The sequence below is a fragment of the Sminthopsis crassicaudata genome, chromosome 1 (assembly GCF_048593235.1).
Source record: "Sminthopsis crassicaudata isolate SCR6 chromosome 1, ASM4859323v1, whole genome shotgun sequence".
NCBI lineage: Eukaryota > Metazoa > Chordata > Mammalia > Dasyuromorphia > Dasyuridae > Sminthopsis > Sminthopsis crassicaudata.
In genome coordinates, this window is record NC_133617.1 from 255,663,995 (window position 1) to 255,680,195 (window position 16,201).

Consider the following 16,201-nt stretch of genomic DNA (forward strand, 5'->3'; position numbering starts at 1 on the left):
GCACATAGTAACATAACACATGCTAGAAGTATATAACATAATCATAAATTGAAAATTTATAAATGTCCATAAGTCCATTGTCCATTAGTCTCATCTTGTGTGAGGAAGTCCAATGATTCCTGCTGGTTTTAAAGTTCTTTAACAGTCTTCTTATTATCCATGCTCTTTCAGTGTCAGATGTTTCTTAGATCTTCTCCTTTATTTTGAGGTCTTTCTCTTTTTCTGTCTCTCTCTGATGGACAAGGCGAATATGACTCGTTGGCACCCATCTGATTCCTTCTTCATCTGTTTTCTTCTGTCTGTTAAAATACTAGCAAACCCTCTCTCCCAGGCAGTTAACCTATCTAATTTTCTTCTATTTACCACTTTCTAAATCTCTTCTCATCATCTGGCAATTACATTGGAGTTGTTTGCACTGGACACAGCCCTGTTGGTTTAAAAGGCCTGTATTCTCCCCAAGTGTAATCCATTTTTACAATCTGATTGCCTTTTGGCTCACTTATCAGGTAATCCCTTTCTGCCATGTGATTGCTTTTCTGCTGGTTGATTAAATCAGAGTCCTGGCCTTCTAAAGGTTCTTTGGGTGTAACATCAGCTGCCATCATGCCCCAAGTCTTTTTTGCCTGGGGCCCTGGACCTGGGCCCCTCATCCTATTTCCCTGAATTATTCTACACTCTGATGCCCAATGGAGTCCTCTGTTGCATTTTGGACATGGGGTTTTAGGTCTTCTTTCACCCTGTCTTCTCACTGTATCTCCATTCCTACACTGAGCTCTTAGATGTCCAATTTTTCCACATTGAAAACATCTCCGAGTTTCTCTAGAAGGCCCTTGCCAGGAGGGACCCTGTCTTTCCACATTCATCATTGTCTGGGTGTAAAAAGCATTTGTTCCCACTGTAGCACAGCGTCTTATGATCTCCTCTAAAGGAGCATCTTTGTCTAATCCCCATATAATTCTTTTGCAAATCTCGTTGGCATTTTCCTTAGCCAGATGTCTGGTCATTATTTCTGTAGCTGAATTTTCTCCAATAGTTCTTTTGACAGCAGTTTGCAAACGTCCCACAAAATCTGCAAAAGGTTCATTGGGACCTTGCTGTATTTTAGTGAAAGCCTCTCCACGATCTTTCTGTCCAGGAAGGACACCCCAAGCTTTTATTGCAGCCTTAGCAATTTGCTCATATATTGTCATGGTATAATGAATCTGTTCCGAATTCTCTCCATACTGACCTTCACCAGCTAAGTGCTCAAAAGTGAATTGTGTGTTAACTCCTATTTCCAAATTGCATCTGACTTGAATTTTACATAATTCATGAAATTCCGCAAGCCATAATAAATTTTCTCCAGGTTCCAGACATGTCCTTGCTATGGATTTCCAATCATTCGGGGTTAGGACTTCATAAGACAAACCATCTAGTAACATTTTGACATAAGCTGATGTAGCCCCATAAAGGGTACAACCTTTTTTCAAATCCTTAATTTTATTCAAATCTAAATGTGCATATCTTCTCCTTTTTTGACCTACAGAGTCAATATTTTCAATCACAGGATATGCATGTATAAAATCACTTATATCCTGTCCTTCTCTCTTAGCTTTAACCAATGCTTTTTCTAATCTTGTCATAGGCTTAGGCTGCTTCACAGGAGATTCTGTTTGTGTTTCTGTCTCTTCCCCTCCTCCTTCTTCCTCCACCTCTGAAGGGTTAATTGAAGGAGGAGATGGGAGGTGCTCCTGTTGCTGTTGCTCAGAATTGTACTTAACTTCATTGTTATCTGATTCATCCTTTTCACCTAGTTTAGTTGACACCTCCCCATTTTGCTCCTTCATCTCTTCCTTTAGAAAAACATTTTTTAAAGCCATTTGGATTAAATTGTAGGTATGAATTGTATCTTTGGAAACTGAGTTTGGTCTGGAACCAAAGGGTAAAATGTCACAAAGACAATTGTAGTGTTCACCTAATTGCTCTCCTACTAATTCCCATTCATCTGGATCCAATTCTTCTTCCAGAGAAAAAGAAGGACATATAACCTTCACAGTTCTTAAAAGTTCACTAATCTCCTCTAAAATTATAATCAATCCTTGGCTTTTCATAACCTTGATGATGCTCTCTAAACATTTTCCTTGAACAGAAGGTGTTTGCCCCATTTCACTATAAGAGATTCCTGGTTTAGCCCTTAACAAGTTAAGTTCCTTATTTATCTATTAGCACACTCACTTAATCTTTAACAAAGTTTCCTCATTACTCACGGTTCTGGGTCAGAGAGACTGAGATCTAGATCAGAAGCTTTTCCACTGGAATCAGGACTGTGTCTGTCCCTGTTCGGGCGCCAAATTGCGAAAGTCTGGTCTAGCTCTTCTTGTCAGGATAAGCAAAAGTCCTTGCCCCACGTGTGGACTCCAAATGTAGCGAGCTCTCGTCTCTAGAAGCTGCTGGATCGCTCTCTGGGAAGAGATCTGCTGTGTCTACTCAAATCTTTCAGACAGATTCTTCTTCCTGTAGTGAACCGTTGTCTCCAGGCAGTTGCTGTTAACTCTTGTCCAGAGAAGTGACTTCCCTTCCTGCAGAGAGCCCCGTCAAGCCTGATGCAATGCAGAGTCTTTTCTTTGAATCCTGGCTCTGAATCTCCTCCAGCTCTTATCCTTCTCCAGGCCGATCTGCTCTCTGGGCCCAGTGCTATCTCTTTTATCCTCCCAGAGAATGGGCGTGGGATAATGCAAGGGCTTCTGGGAAGAACCACCCCAGCCAATGAGCTTGCCCCCTCTATCAAGTCAACCTGAGTTCTTACCTTGTAATTGTCCAGAAAACCTGAATTCTCACCTTGTCACTGTCCAGACAACCTGAGTTCTCACTTAGTAATCCTAACAAAGTTCCTATTTTTGGTCAGAATTTTCTGGCAATCCATATTTTCCTATAATTTCTTTTCTTGATTTGTTTTCCAGATCAGATTTTTAATAAGAATTTTCACATTCTGTTCTATTTTCTCATTCTTTATAATCTATTCTTTTATTTCTTAGTTATCTTTGCTTCACTCGCTTCCCCTTGCCCAATTCTAATTTTCTTTTCTTTTCTTTTCTTTTCTTTTTTTTAATAGTTTTTCATTTACCAGATATATGCATGGGTAATTTCACAACATTGGCAATTGCCAAACTTTTTGTTCTAATTTTTCCCCTCCTTCCCCCCCCCCCCAGATAGCAGGTTGACCAATACATGTTATATATGTTAAAGTATAAATTAAATACAATATATGTATATACATCCAAACAGGTTTTTTTTTTTTTTTTTTTTTTTTTTTTGCTGTTCAAAAAGAATCAGACATTGAATTAGCCTGTGAAGGAAATCCAAAATTCAGGCAGACAAAAATAAAGTGGTTGGGAATTTTATGTAGTGGTTCATAGTCATCTCCCAGAGTTCTTTTGCTGGGTGTAACTGGTTCAATTCATTACTGCTCTATTAGAACTGATTTGGTTCATCTCATTGTTGAAAATGGCCACATCCATCAGAATTGATCATCATATAGTATTGTTGTTGAAGTATACAACAATCTCCTGATTCTGCTCATTTCACTCAGCATCAGTTCATGTAAGTCTCTCCAGACCTTTCTGAAATCATCCTGTTGGTCATCTCTTACAGAACAATAATATCCCATCCAATTCTAGTTTTCAAATCATTTTTTTTCATCTTTGAGATTCTGTACCTCTTTTTCTAGTTGGTTTACTTTCTATAAGCTTCTTGTTTTTCTTGGATATTCTTAATTTTTTCCATAGTTTTCCCTCAATGTATTTCACATGATTTTTGAATTTTATAAATTCTCTTTGGGCAGGGAAACATTTCACATTACTCTTTGGGGTAGAATTTTTTTTTTTTTTTTTTTTTTTAACCAAAGTGTTCTCTAAAGATAAATCCCAGTCTTACTTGTTCCCAAAATATGTTTCTGTTTCACTGGTAAGGTCCTTCTTTGCTGAGTCATTTTTTAAAAATAAGAAGTATTAGTGTATCTCAAAAGGTGGGAGGATGATGCCTCAGGCTTCCTTTGAGCTCCCGACTCTGACCAGGAACCCCAAATTAAGAGCTCCATCCTCCTGCAAGTGCCCACAGTGAGCAATACCCCTGCACTGCTGCTTCTGTACTAACAGGGTGCTGGTTCCTTCTCATCCAGGGCCACATCTCAGCAGCAGATTGGGTCTGGCATTCCCAATCAGTTGAGGGTCATTCAGTCTTCTCAGACTCAAACCCCAACCCCACAAACAATCCTAGAGGTGAAAATCTCTGAGATTCCTGTTGAGGCTTCAGCCACACTCAGCTAATCCAAGGAATGCCCACTTGAAGTTTCCATGGAGCTAGCCCCAAGGGGTTTGCACTTCTGGCAGGGTTATCCCCAGCCCAAGGCTTTTCTTCAGATCTTCTCAGGTTGTTTTGAGAGGATCACCATTCTGTCCCAAGTCTTGATTTTTCACTCTTGTTCACCCTGAGGTGCAAATTTGTTCTATTTGAAGAGGTCAAATTTTTATCCAATTTCTTATTTTATAATTATAAATTTTTTTGACAATACATCTGCATGAGTAATTTTTTTTACAACATTATCCCTTGTACTCACTTCTGTTCGGATTTTTCCCTTCCTTTACTCAACCCCTTCCCCTAGATGGCAGGCAGTCTTATGCATGTTGAATATGTTATAGTATATCCCAGATACAATATATGTGTGCAGAACCGAATTTCTTGTTGCACAGGAAGAATTGGATTCAGAAAGTAAAAATAACCTGGGAAGAAAAACAAAAAGGCAAACAGTTTACACTCATTTTACAGTGTTCCTTCTCTGCTTGTAGATGATTTTGTCCATCATTGATCAATTTGAACTGAATTAGATCTCTTTATTGAAGATATCCCACTTCCATCAGAATACATCCTCATACAATATTGTTGTTATGTATAATGATCTCCTGGTTCTGCTCATTTCACTCAGCATCAGTTCATGTAAATCTCTCCAAGCCTCTCTGTATTCATCCTGCTGGTCATTTCTTACAAAACAATAATATTCTCAGGAATAATATTTTAAAAGAAAAATGACATACATGTGCATAAATGTTTGTAGCAGTCCTTTTTATACTGGCAAGGAATCGGAAGCTGAGTGGATGCCCATCAATTGGAGAATGGCTGAATAAGTTATGGTATATGAATGCTAAGGAATACTATTGTTCTATGAGAAATGATCAGCAAGATGATTTCAGAAAGACCTGGAGAAGTAGATAGAACACCAGGCCTGAAATCCAAAAGACCTAAGTTCAAATTTGGTCTCAGACACATAACATTTCCTAGCTATGTGATCCTAGGCAAGTCACTTAACTCCAATTGCCCCAGAAAACAAACAAACAAACAAACAAACAAACAAACAAACCCTGGAAAGAATTACAGGAACTGATTAAGTGGAGTGAAAAGAACAAAGAGAACATTGTATACAACATTAACAAAATTATATTATGATCAATTCTGGTGGAAGTAGCTATTTTTTTTTTTTCAGCAATGAAGTGATTCAAGCCAATTCAAAGACTTGTGATTGAAAGAGCCATCTGCATCCAGAAAGAAGACTATAAGGATTGAATGTGTATCACAACATAGTATTTTCACCTTTTGTGGTGTTGTTTGATTGTTTTTTTTTGTTGTTGTTGTTTGTTATTTTTTCTCATTTTTCCCCTTTTGGATCTGATTTTTCTTATGCAGCATGATAAATGTAGAAGTATCTATAGAAGAATTGCACATGTTTAACATATATTGGATAAGTTGCTGTCTAGGGGAGGGGGTGGAGGGAAGGGAGGGAGGAAAAAATTTGGAACACAAAATCTTGAAAGGGTGAATGCTGAAACCTATCTTTGCATACATTTTGAAAATAAAAAGCTATTATTAAAAAAAACCTCTCCTCATACTTTTAAATAGATAAATGTCTTCTTCATATTGATATTCATGCTTTAGGGAAGGCACAAAAGTTCTCTAAGAAAATTATATATTTTATTGATGTACCAAAACTTGGGGTTTAGTTCCCCAATTAATGGTTATTTATTTAGTTTTGACTACTTTACTATATCAAGAAAATGTTCTGCATTTTGGAATATATGAGTTTATTTTTTTTTTAAATCTTTGAGGTATATGCCTAAAGAAATGTGCATTGTAGTCACTTTCTTATAATTCCAAATCAGTTTCTAAAATTCTTAAAGCCAATTGACAGTAAGTCAACTGTCCATTAATGTGCATAGTTCCAAACTGAATTCCACAATAGCTATTTCAATGCACAACTCCACCAAAAAATCTCCCTCTATCATGATTGTAGATTTGTTGTTGTAAGAGAACTAAAATATCAAAAGTGTTTTAATTTGTATTTTTAATATTTATTCAAAGTAATATTGCTTGTTATTGTTTTTTTTTTTCTGTTTTTTTATTAAATGGATGAGTGGAAAGTATTTTTTTTTAGCACTCACTATATATCCAAAAATATTATAATGCTGGAAATAGAAACACAAATGTGATATAACATTCCTTCCTTCAAGGAGCAGAAAACAAAACGTATGGAAGAATGGTAGCCAGGAAGGAATGACTTGTCTTAAGAATTTACAGGTGTCAAGATTTGGAGTAATTTGATGACTGGCTTGGTGGTAGCAAAAGGATTATGGAATGATATATAGTTCTAGACTTACTTTTATTGTTAAAAGTTTGCACATCTTGTAAAGAGAACTTGTTCATATCATTTTACCTTTTCTCTATTATGAAATGGCTTGAGTCTTATAAATTTGTTAGTTGATGATAACCTTAAAAAAAAACTGAATCTTTTTAGAGATATTGACAAAATTTTTTTCAACTCTTCCCTTCCTACCCTATTCACTTTAATTTTCTTCATGAAAAAGCTATTCAGTTTCACAGATGGGAAAATAATGATTTTATATGACATATCATTTTGTTGTAATTGTTTTATTTGTTTGATTGTTTTTGTTTGGTTTTGGTTTTGGAAGCAATACTTGCCTGAGGTTACATAGCTAGTAAGTGCGGAGGTCATATTTGAACTGACTTCAAAGATGATACTTTTTCCATTGTACCATATAGTTTTCCTTGAGATTTAACTACTTCATATGTAAAATTGAAGAGGTCAGACTAAAATTTTACAAAGTTCCCTCCTAACTTAAATCTGTGACTGCAAGGTTCTTTTGACTAGGTTAAAAAAAGCTTCATTTTTTCTTATTGTCTTAATTACTGAATGAGTGGTTGCCTCAGTAAAACTGAGACCTGCTAAAAACTTTAGTTTAAAAAAGTCAAATTCTCCCACTGCATTCAGAACTATCTTCAGTCATTTTGATCTATATCTGGTTACACAGGACCCAAATGATTCTGGAGAAGAAATGATGTTAGTGACTTTGCATAGCCCTCCCTCACTCAAAATCAATTCACTTGCTTTTCAGAACTCTTATGAGAAAATAGCTTGTATTGTGGAAATTGTACCATGTGTAATGTTTATAGAAACAATATTAGAAATAGAGGGAAAAAATGAAACCCTTGGTACTTAATAACTCCAGCAACAACAAAGAAAAACAAACAAAAAGAAATTGATATGGGCATTCCCTTCAATTCCCTTCAAGGAATATCCTTGCCTGGACGTTGAAAAAAATAATAATCTGGTGGCCAGTTTTTCAACCGTTGCCCACTATGTAATTAATCTTAGGAAGTGGCTAAATCTATATTCATTTCATCTTGACTCCCTGCCTCCAATTTAATGGGACTTATGAAAGCTGGCACTAATCTGACACATCCTTCAAGAATCCAGACTTAGTTCCACATTATGCTGAAGACTCAGTAGAGGAGTAAAAAAATAGTGTTAACATAAGACATTTTGCATTGTGTCAGCAGAATTATAGAGTTTACTTTAAAGTAATACTCGCGTATTATTGCCATTTTGGTGGAAATGTTTGATTAGGGCTCAGATAATATAGGAAATGTTTTCTCAGAAGATTCAGCTTATGTTATGATAAAATGTCATATATTAAATTGGCTTAGTGTAAATGCTATGTTCTATTTGGGGGTCTGACTGAGTATGTAGATAGACATATTTTATCCTTCAGTGTTTAGATTGCCTATTTCTTCAGCAATCATAAGAGTAAAAAACAACAGGATGGTGGATGGCTTAGAAAAAAGAAATAATATCACTCGAAGTTTTTTTTTTTTTCCCTACGGTATATTTAAAAGTTAAAATAATAGTTATAAGTTTTTTTAAAATTTTTTATTAAGTATTGACAAGCAGTTTTTTTTTTTTTTTTCTTGACAGGGCTTTTATAAATGGTTCTGATTTCCAAACCAAAGGACCACAAAAAAGATAATGGTTGATGGGAAAATGGAAATCCATCTTTTTTATAACAAAGAAAAGTAGGAACCAGAAAAATAAAATACCTCATGCAATATTTCTCAGGATAGCATAAATAGATCCCCTGGAATTATTTTCATATGAGCTTTTAAATTGTAATTATATTTAATAATGAAGGCAATTGTACTTATAAGCAGGTTTGTTAGACATTATATATTATTAAGAAGTATTTGCATTATAATCATTGACAATATAGGCACCTTTGTACATATCATTGCTAGAAAAAATATTGAGGTTATTATATTATATTAATATTAAATTACATTATCTTTCCAGGCTTTGAGGTTTTATTTTTTCCCCTTTTTTACAGATTAAAAAAATCAACAGAAACTTCCCTGTAAACCAACAGGTAAGATAGAAAAAAATACTTGTAAAATCAAATGTATATTGATCAATATGTATATAATATAATATAATATAATATAATATAATATAATATAATATAATAGTAATGGAGGTAATTTATGGTCAAAATGGGCTAGTTGAGTTTTCATCTCTTATTTTGCAAGATATTCTGTTTTTGTTTTGTTTTGTCTTTTTTTTTTTGATGTGAGATGTATTTGTTCATTATCTTCATTATCTTCATACTAGCAATAAATAATAAGGATGATTTTTTTTTTTGCAAATGTAAAGTTGTGCCTACATTTAGACATTACAAAATTGGTTTTGATCTAGATGTATGTGCAGTTAGCATTCCCTTTCTTTATATTTAAATAGATGACCTCAAATATCAGAACCTTGAATTAGTGATTCAGAAAATTGTTTCTTTAAGCATATTCACCTGCTTTAAATGCCACTGAAGTTAGTATCGTGAAGGACAATTGAAGATATTTAATCAGTTTTACAGAAACCTGGAGTTAAGTGCAAAATCAGAATAAATAGCTCCAAATACTCTGAAGTATAATTCCTTCTACCCTCTCAAGCAAACTAAATTCTAGTCTTGCTATGAAGAGCTTTAGTGAAGGATATCATGCTTCCTCTTTAAGGAGTCTGTTTTGCTCTTGAGTAACTATAATTATTAGAACTCCTCTCACCCTCAAGTTATTAAATTTTAAAATTACACTAATTTTGGGAACATTATATTTAGCCTGAATCTGTACCTCTACAAATATCACTTATTACTCCATGTTTTTCTTTAGTACTACAATTCTTCAGATACTCAGTTAACTTGCTTTACCAACTCTGTTTTCCCAAGCTAAACATAACCAGTCACCTCTAGTGATCTATCCAAATAATTAAAAAAACAAATAAATTTGATTTATCTTAACATGTACTGATGCTAAGTTAAGTAACTGTGCACAGTAATAATAAGATTACATGATGATCAACTATGATGGATTTGGCTCTTTTCAACAATCATGTGATTCAAGGCAATTTCAATAGATTTGTAAAGGAAATAGCCATTCATATCTAGAGAGAAGACTATGAAAACTGAATGTGGATCAAAGCATTATATATTCACCTTTTTATATTGTTTGCTTGTTTTTTTAATCATTTTTCCCCTCTTGATGTGATTTTTCTTATGCAGAATGACAAATGTGGAAATATGTTTAGAAAAATTGAAAATACTTAACCTGTATTGGATTACTTGATGTCTAGGGGAGGAGAGGAGGGATTAGAAAGAAAAATTTGAAACACAAGATTTTGTAAGAGTGAATGTTGAAAACTATCTTTGCATGTATTTTGGGAAATAAAAAGCAATTATTATTTGTTGTTGCACTCAATTGGAGACTTTAAGTTGACAATAATTTATTAATTAAAACTACTTGGTTATTATTATCCAAGCAAATCCAAGTCACCTAATTCTAATTTTGTTCAGTTGTGTCCGACTCTATGAAATTCAATGGACCATATTGTGCTGAAACTATCTATGGGGTTTCTTGGGAAAGATACAAGAGTCATTTGCCATTTCCTTGTCCAGTGAATTGAGGCAAACAAATATTAAGTAATTTGCTCAGGGTCACAAAGCTCATAAACTTTTGAGGTCATATTTGAACTCAGGTTTTCCTTGCTCCAAGCCAAGCTCTCTCTTTCCATTGAGCCACTTTGCTGTTTCCAATTCCAGTCTAATATGTATCAATCTACTCTATTAAGAATGTTATTACAAAATACTTTGTAGTATATCTTTCTGAAGTTCTAATTTATCAGTGTAGTTGACAAAAACAAATTAAATTATTCAGATTTTTTTTTCAGTTAATTGGGTTTAAGTGACATAGCTAGTAAGTGTTAAATATCTGAGACCAGATTTGTCCTAACTACAGTGCAGGTGTTCTATCCACAGTGCCATGGCCATCTAGTTGCCTCAGTTTTATAGATTAGGTTAGTTCTGCAATATCATTATGAACCCATTTACTTTGTAGTCTTTCCAAATTCATATTTTTTTTTGAAAAATGTTCTAAGATCTTGTAACCTAGTCCACTTGACTGATGTTAATTTCCTTTCTTTCTCTTTTAAAACGTAAGGTATTTGCCAATGAGAAAGCTTCTCAAAGATAAGAAAAACTTTATTTTTTTATTATTTTGTGTTCAGTAAAGTTAAAGAATATATATTTTAAATAAACAACTAATTGAATCAGAATTATGAGAAAGCTGAAAGAAAAAAAAAAGGTATATACGTGAGTACAATATCACAATCTACCTTACCTTCTCTCTTTAGAGAATGATTCTAGAATTGAAAAGAGTCATAAAGTATGAATTTACCATCAATACAAGATTTATGTATCTACCTATGAACATGCACATAAAGATATGTGTGCATAGATAGATATACACATACATATACACACATTTATATTATCTCTGTATGTTCAATGTATCTATATCTACATATCTACATATCTATCTATCTATCTATCTATCTATCTATCTATCTGAAAATAACTCTAAAAAAGCCAGGGTGAGAACAGATCACAGTTGACATAAATTCTTGTAATGGCAATATGTATAATTTTTTAATTTAGATATTATTAACTCAATGAAAATAGTTTTAAGAATTATGATTGAATAAAACTTTAGGAAATATTTTCTTTATTCTATTTAACATGATTGTATGCTATATCTGTAATATAAGAAACAAATGGGTGATTCCCCAGTAAATTTTATGTTGCTCTGAAGAATATTTGAAAAACTAATCTTATTGTAGCGTCATTTCAAACCAATAATAATCATGCAAGCATTTTTTTTCTTTTCTTCTGAAACTATGCTGACCCAGAATATCTGATCTTTATAAGAATAAAAAAATTTGAGCTGTTTTCCCCACCTTTTGTTACATTTCTGTCATATGAATTCAGATTTTTTGCACTATATATATATATTTGAGTTCTCTTTATGATTGTGTTTTTAAAAGTTGTTCTTTTAAGATATGAATCTTACTTTAAGGAAAATATGTAGAAGTTATAGCTTTTAACTAATACAATTCAATGACTACTGGTCTGGGAGGAATTATTCTAAAATCATGGAAATTCCCAAATGGAGAAGGAATGTTGAAGCATAACCTAAAATCATGCCACAAATCATAAAAGGTTAAGGCATTTATGTAAAATCTGGAGAAAAGATCCTTCAATAGCTTGTTTGTTATTGTTTATATTTGAAAATTTATGGGATATTACAAATGCTAAACTTGGAAAAATGGATACTGTGTGAAGGATATTTTTGAACAATTTTGGTAAAAATGTAATTTTGTGAGGAGGAATTAAGATTTTTATGTCCTGAACTAAATGTCTAATCATGTAAGACAGTGGTTATAATAAAAGGGCATTATATACTGTTTTTAATGTTAAAAAAGATAGGACTTTTTGGTATGTTAGTAAAATTATTTTTTTTTCTGTTCTTATTAATTCACATAAAACTAATAAGTCAAGGAAGTGGGAATTTGTTTGCAACTTTTACCTGTGTATCTATCTCTGTAGAGTGTGTGACCATGTCCATTTGGCCTTTCCCAGAAGACGGGTATAAAATATTTATTTAAGAAACTGGTATGCAGAAAGAAAGCAAAATAAAGCATCCTAATATGAGTAGGTGATCCTAATATCATTTTGAGTGTTTTCAGGGTGAGATAATCCTAAATTTATTTTTAGGTGACAAGGAAGGAACAGTAGAAAAAGAGAGACTGAAGATTATAGAGAGGGGAAAGAAATGTGGGAACCTGATGAGGGAAGGTAAAGTTTGGAATAATTGCTGTAGCTTCTGAGAGGGGAAGATTGACTTTCCCATTAATATAATTTTGTTGTCTATTTCTTCCTGTAACTGTCTTAATATCTCCTCTAGGGATATATAAGCTATAACATTTGGCACATATCCATTTAGTATCATTAATACTTCATTGTTCATGGTATCTTTTAATAAGATTACTTCTTTGCTTATCTCTTTTAATCAGATAAATTGTTACTTATGCTTTATCTGAGATAAAAATTGGTACCCCCTTTTTTTTTGTATTTTTTAAGGAATAGCCTTCCTTTTTCAAGCTATTGACTGTCTTTTGCATATACCTCATCTTTTTTTTGGCTTTAAAAATCTTTTGTGAGCACTTTCAAGAAGCCTCTTTGGACTTGAGACCAATTCATATCATTCTTCCAATTTTCTTCTGTGGACATGTTGTTCTCATTTGAGTTGGTGTTTTGGTCTTCCCTATCACCATAGTAGCTTTCTATGGTCAAGGTACTTTTCTGGGTTTTTTGCTCATTTTCTTTTCTTTTTATACATTTCCTCTTTTTTTATTTTTTATTTTTATGGTTTGAGCTCTGTTCCTGGGATGAAGGGGGTGCTTTCCCAAGCTTCCTGTGCAACTCTGAGTGTGGGCTTTGACTATAAGGGCCACTTGTATTTACAGGGGCTAGCTTTGCTTGCTTTTTACAGGAAACAGCCTGGTTTCTCAGAATTTGATATAAGAACTCGAACTTCGGTAGCCCCACTGATATGCTTCATCACTGAGTCAATAGCCAAGGTCTCAGCTACTGATCTGTTGTTTAAGACACTCTCACTGGCTTTTGCAGATTCTTTATAGGCTGGGCCAAATACCCCTTTCACCCCAGTGATCTGACCTTACTTGAAGTTCTTTCAATCTTTCTTGGGTTGGAAAGTGGATTTATTCCATCAGACTATGTACAAAGGCTTGGTGATTTTCATGGGAAACTGGAAGAGCTCAAGCAGCTTCCTGGCTTCACTCCACCATCTTGGCTCTACTGTGGATCTAGTCTTGCATCTAGAAATGAGACAGTTCTAGTGTAGCATCTGTCTTAAAGAGAAGAGAAATAAGATTGCCCAAAAGCAAAACATTAAGAATAAAGAACCTAAAAACTTGGATTTTATCCTTCCATTTCTATCTTTCCCCCCTCCCCTGTGAGACAATTGGACTTAAGTGACCTGCTCAGCATCCCATAGCTAGGAAGTATTAAGTTTCTGAGGTTGCATTTAAATTCAGGTTATCTTGACAACAGAGCCCTTGTTCTATCTATTGCATCATTTAGCTACTCTAATACACTTGTATTTCCATGATCAGTTTAGATAAAGGGAAATAATCCCATCCAATAGATTTACTCACTGGAATGTTAATATATTTTCTCATTCCAAGTCTAAAATTTTGAGGGGTTATAATAGAGAAGGTGGCACAATAAAGCCAAGGAAGAGAAATACTGCACATGACCCTTTAGAAAAGTGACATTCATCAGAGAAGGAAGAAAATTTTGTTGACAATTTAAAAACTATACCAAGTCCTTTACATGTCTTTTTCCTTGTTTATGGGCTCTTGTGAATTCTTTATATTTTCTGATTAATTGTGAAGATCAAATAAAAGGCGTTTTTTTTTTTAAATTGTTAATGCACTTTTTAAAAAATATAATATATTCTAGATACAATATATGTGTGTAGAACCGAATTTCTTGTTGCACAGGAAGAATTGGAATCAGAAGGTAAAAATAACAGTTTACACTCATTTCCCAGTGTTCCTTTTCTGGATGTAGCTGTTTCTGTCCATCATTGATCAATTGGAATTGGATTAGCTCTTCTCTATGTTGAAGACACCCACTTCCATCAGAATACATCCTCATACAGTATCATTGTTGAAGTGTATAATGATCTTCTGGTTCTGCTCGTTTCACTTAGCATCAGTTGATGTAAGTCTCTCCAAGCCTCTCTGTATTCATCCTGTTGGTCATTTCTTACAGAACAATAATATTCCATAACATTCATATACCATAATTTACCCAACCATTCTCCAATTGATGGACATCCATTCATCTTCCAGCTTCTAGCCACTATCAAAAGGGCTGCCACAAACATTTTGGCACATACAGGTCCCTTTCCCTTCTTTAGTAGTTCCTTGGGATATACGCCCAGTAGTAGTATGGCTGGGTCAAAGGATATGCACATTTTGATAACTTTTTGGGCATAATTACAGATTGCTCTCCAGAAGGGTTGGATTCTTTCACAACTCCACCAACAATGTATCAGTGTCCCAGTTTTCCCACAGCCCCATCCAGCATTCATCATTATTTGTTCCTGTCATCTTAGGCAATCTGACAGGTGTGTAATAATATCTCAGAGTTGTCTTAATTTGCATTTCTCTGATCAATAGTGATTTGGAATACTTTCATATGAGTGGAAATAGTTTTAATTTCATCATCTGAAAATTGTCTGTTTATATCCTTTGACCATTTATCAATTGGAGAATGGCTTGATTTCTTATAAATTAAAGTCAATTCTCTGTATATTTTGGAGATGAGGCTTTTATCAGAACCTTTAACTATAAAAATGTTTTCCCAATTTGTTACTTCCCTTCTAATCTTGTTTGCATTAGTTTTGTTTGTGCAGAAACTTTTGAATTTGGTGTAATCAAAATGTTCTATTTTGTGATCAATAATGGTCTCTAGTTCTCCCTTGGACACAAACTCCTTCCTCCTCCACAAGTCCAAGAGGTAAACCATCCCATGTTCCTCCAATTTATTTATGGTTTTGTTCTTTATGCCTAAATCTTGGACCCATTTTGATCTAATCTTAGTATGTGGTGTTAATTGTGGGTCCATGCCTAGTTTCTGCCATATTAATTTCCAGTTTTCCCAGCAGTTTTTGTTAAATAATGAATTCTTATCCCAAAAGTTGGGATGTTTGGGTTTGTCAAACACTAGATTGCTATTTTTGTTCACTATCTTTCCCTGTAAACCTAACCTATTCCACTGATCAACTAGTCTATTTCTTAGCCAATACCAAATGGTTTTGGTGACTGTTGCTTTATAGTACAGTTCTAGATCAGGTACAGCTAGACCACCTTCACTTAATTTTTTTTTCATTGCTTCCCTTGAAATTCTCGACCTTTTGTTGTTCCATATGAATTCTGTTGTTATTTTTTCTAGGTTATTAAAATAGTTTCTTGGAAGTCTGATTGGTATAGCACTAAATAAATAGATTAGTTTAGGGAGTATTGCCATCTTAATTATATTTGCTCGGCCTATCCAAGAGCACTGAATGTCTTTAAATCTGACTTTATTTTTGTGGCAAGTGTTTTGTAATTTTGCTCATATAATTCCTGACTCTCCTTTTGTAGATATATTCCCAAATATTTTATACTATTGACCGTTATTTTGAATGGAATTTCTCTTTGTATCTCTTGCTATTGGATTGTGTTGGTAATGTATAAAAATGCTGAAGATTTAGGTGGATCTATTTTGTATCCTGCAACTTTGCTAAAATTCTGAATTATTTCTAAGTAAATGGACTTTTTATATTCAATACTCATAAAAGATCTGATGAACCTTTATTCTAATCTTTGGAGATGCGTAATTGTGTTATATTCAGAGATTTTCCAGAGAATACT

The 16,201-nt window shown here is 33.9% G+C and overlaps 1 protein-coding gene across 1 annotated transcript in view; it reads left to right on the forward strand.

Annotated features, from left to right (window-relative positions):
* The window catches only part of SNTG1 (syntrophin gamma 1), an 813,750-nt gene that overhangs the window by 542,756 nt on the left and 254,793 nt on the right, over positions 1-16,201 (forward strand). The window contains 1 exon segment of the mRNA XM_074278136.1: positions 8,706-8,744. Within this exon segment, the coding sequence (XP_074134237.1) occupies positions 8,706-8,744 (39 nt within the window).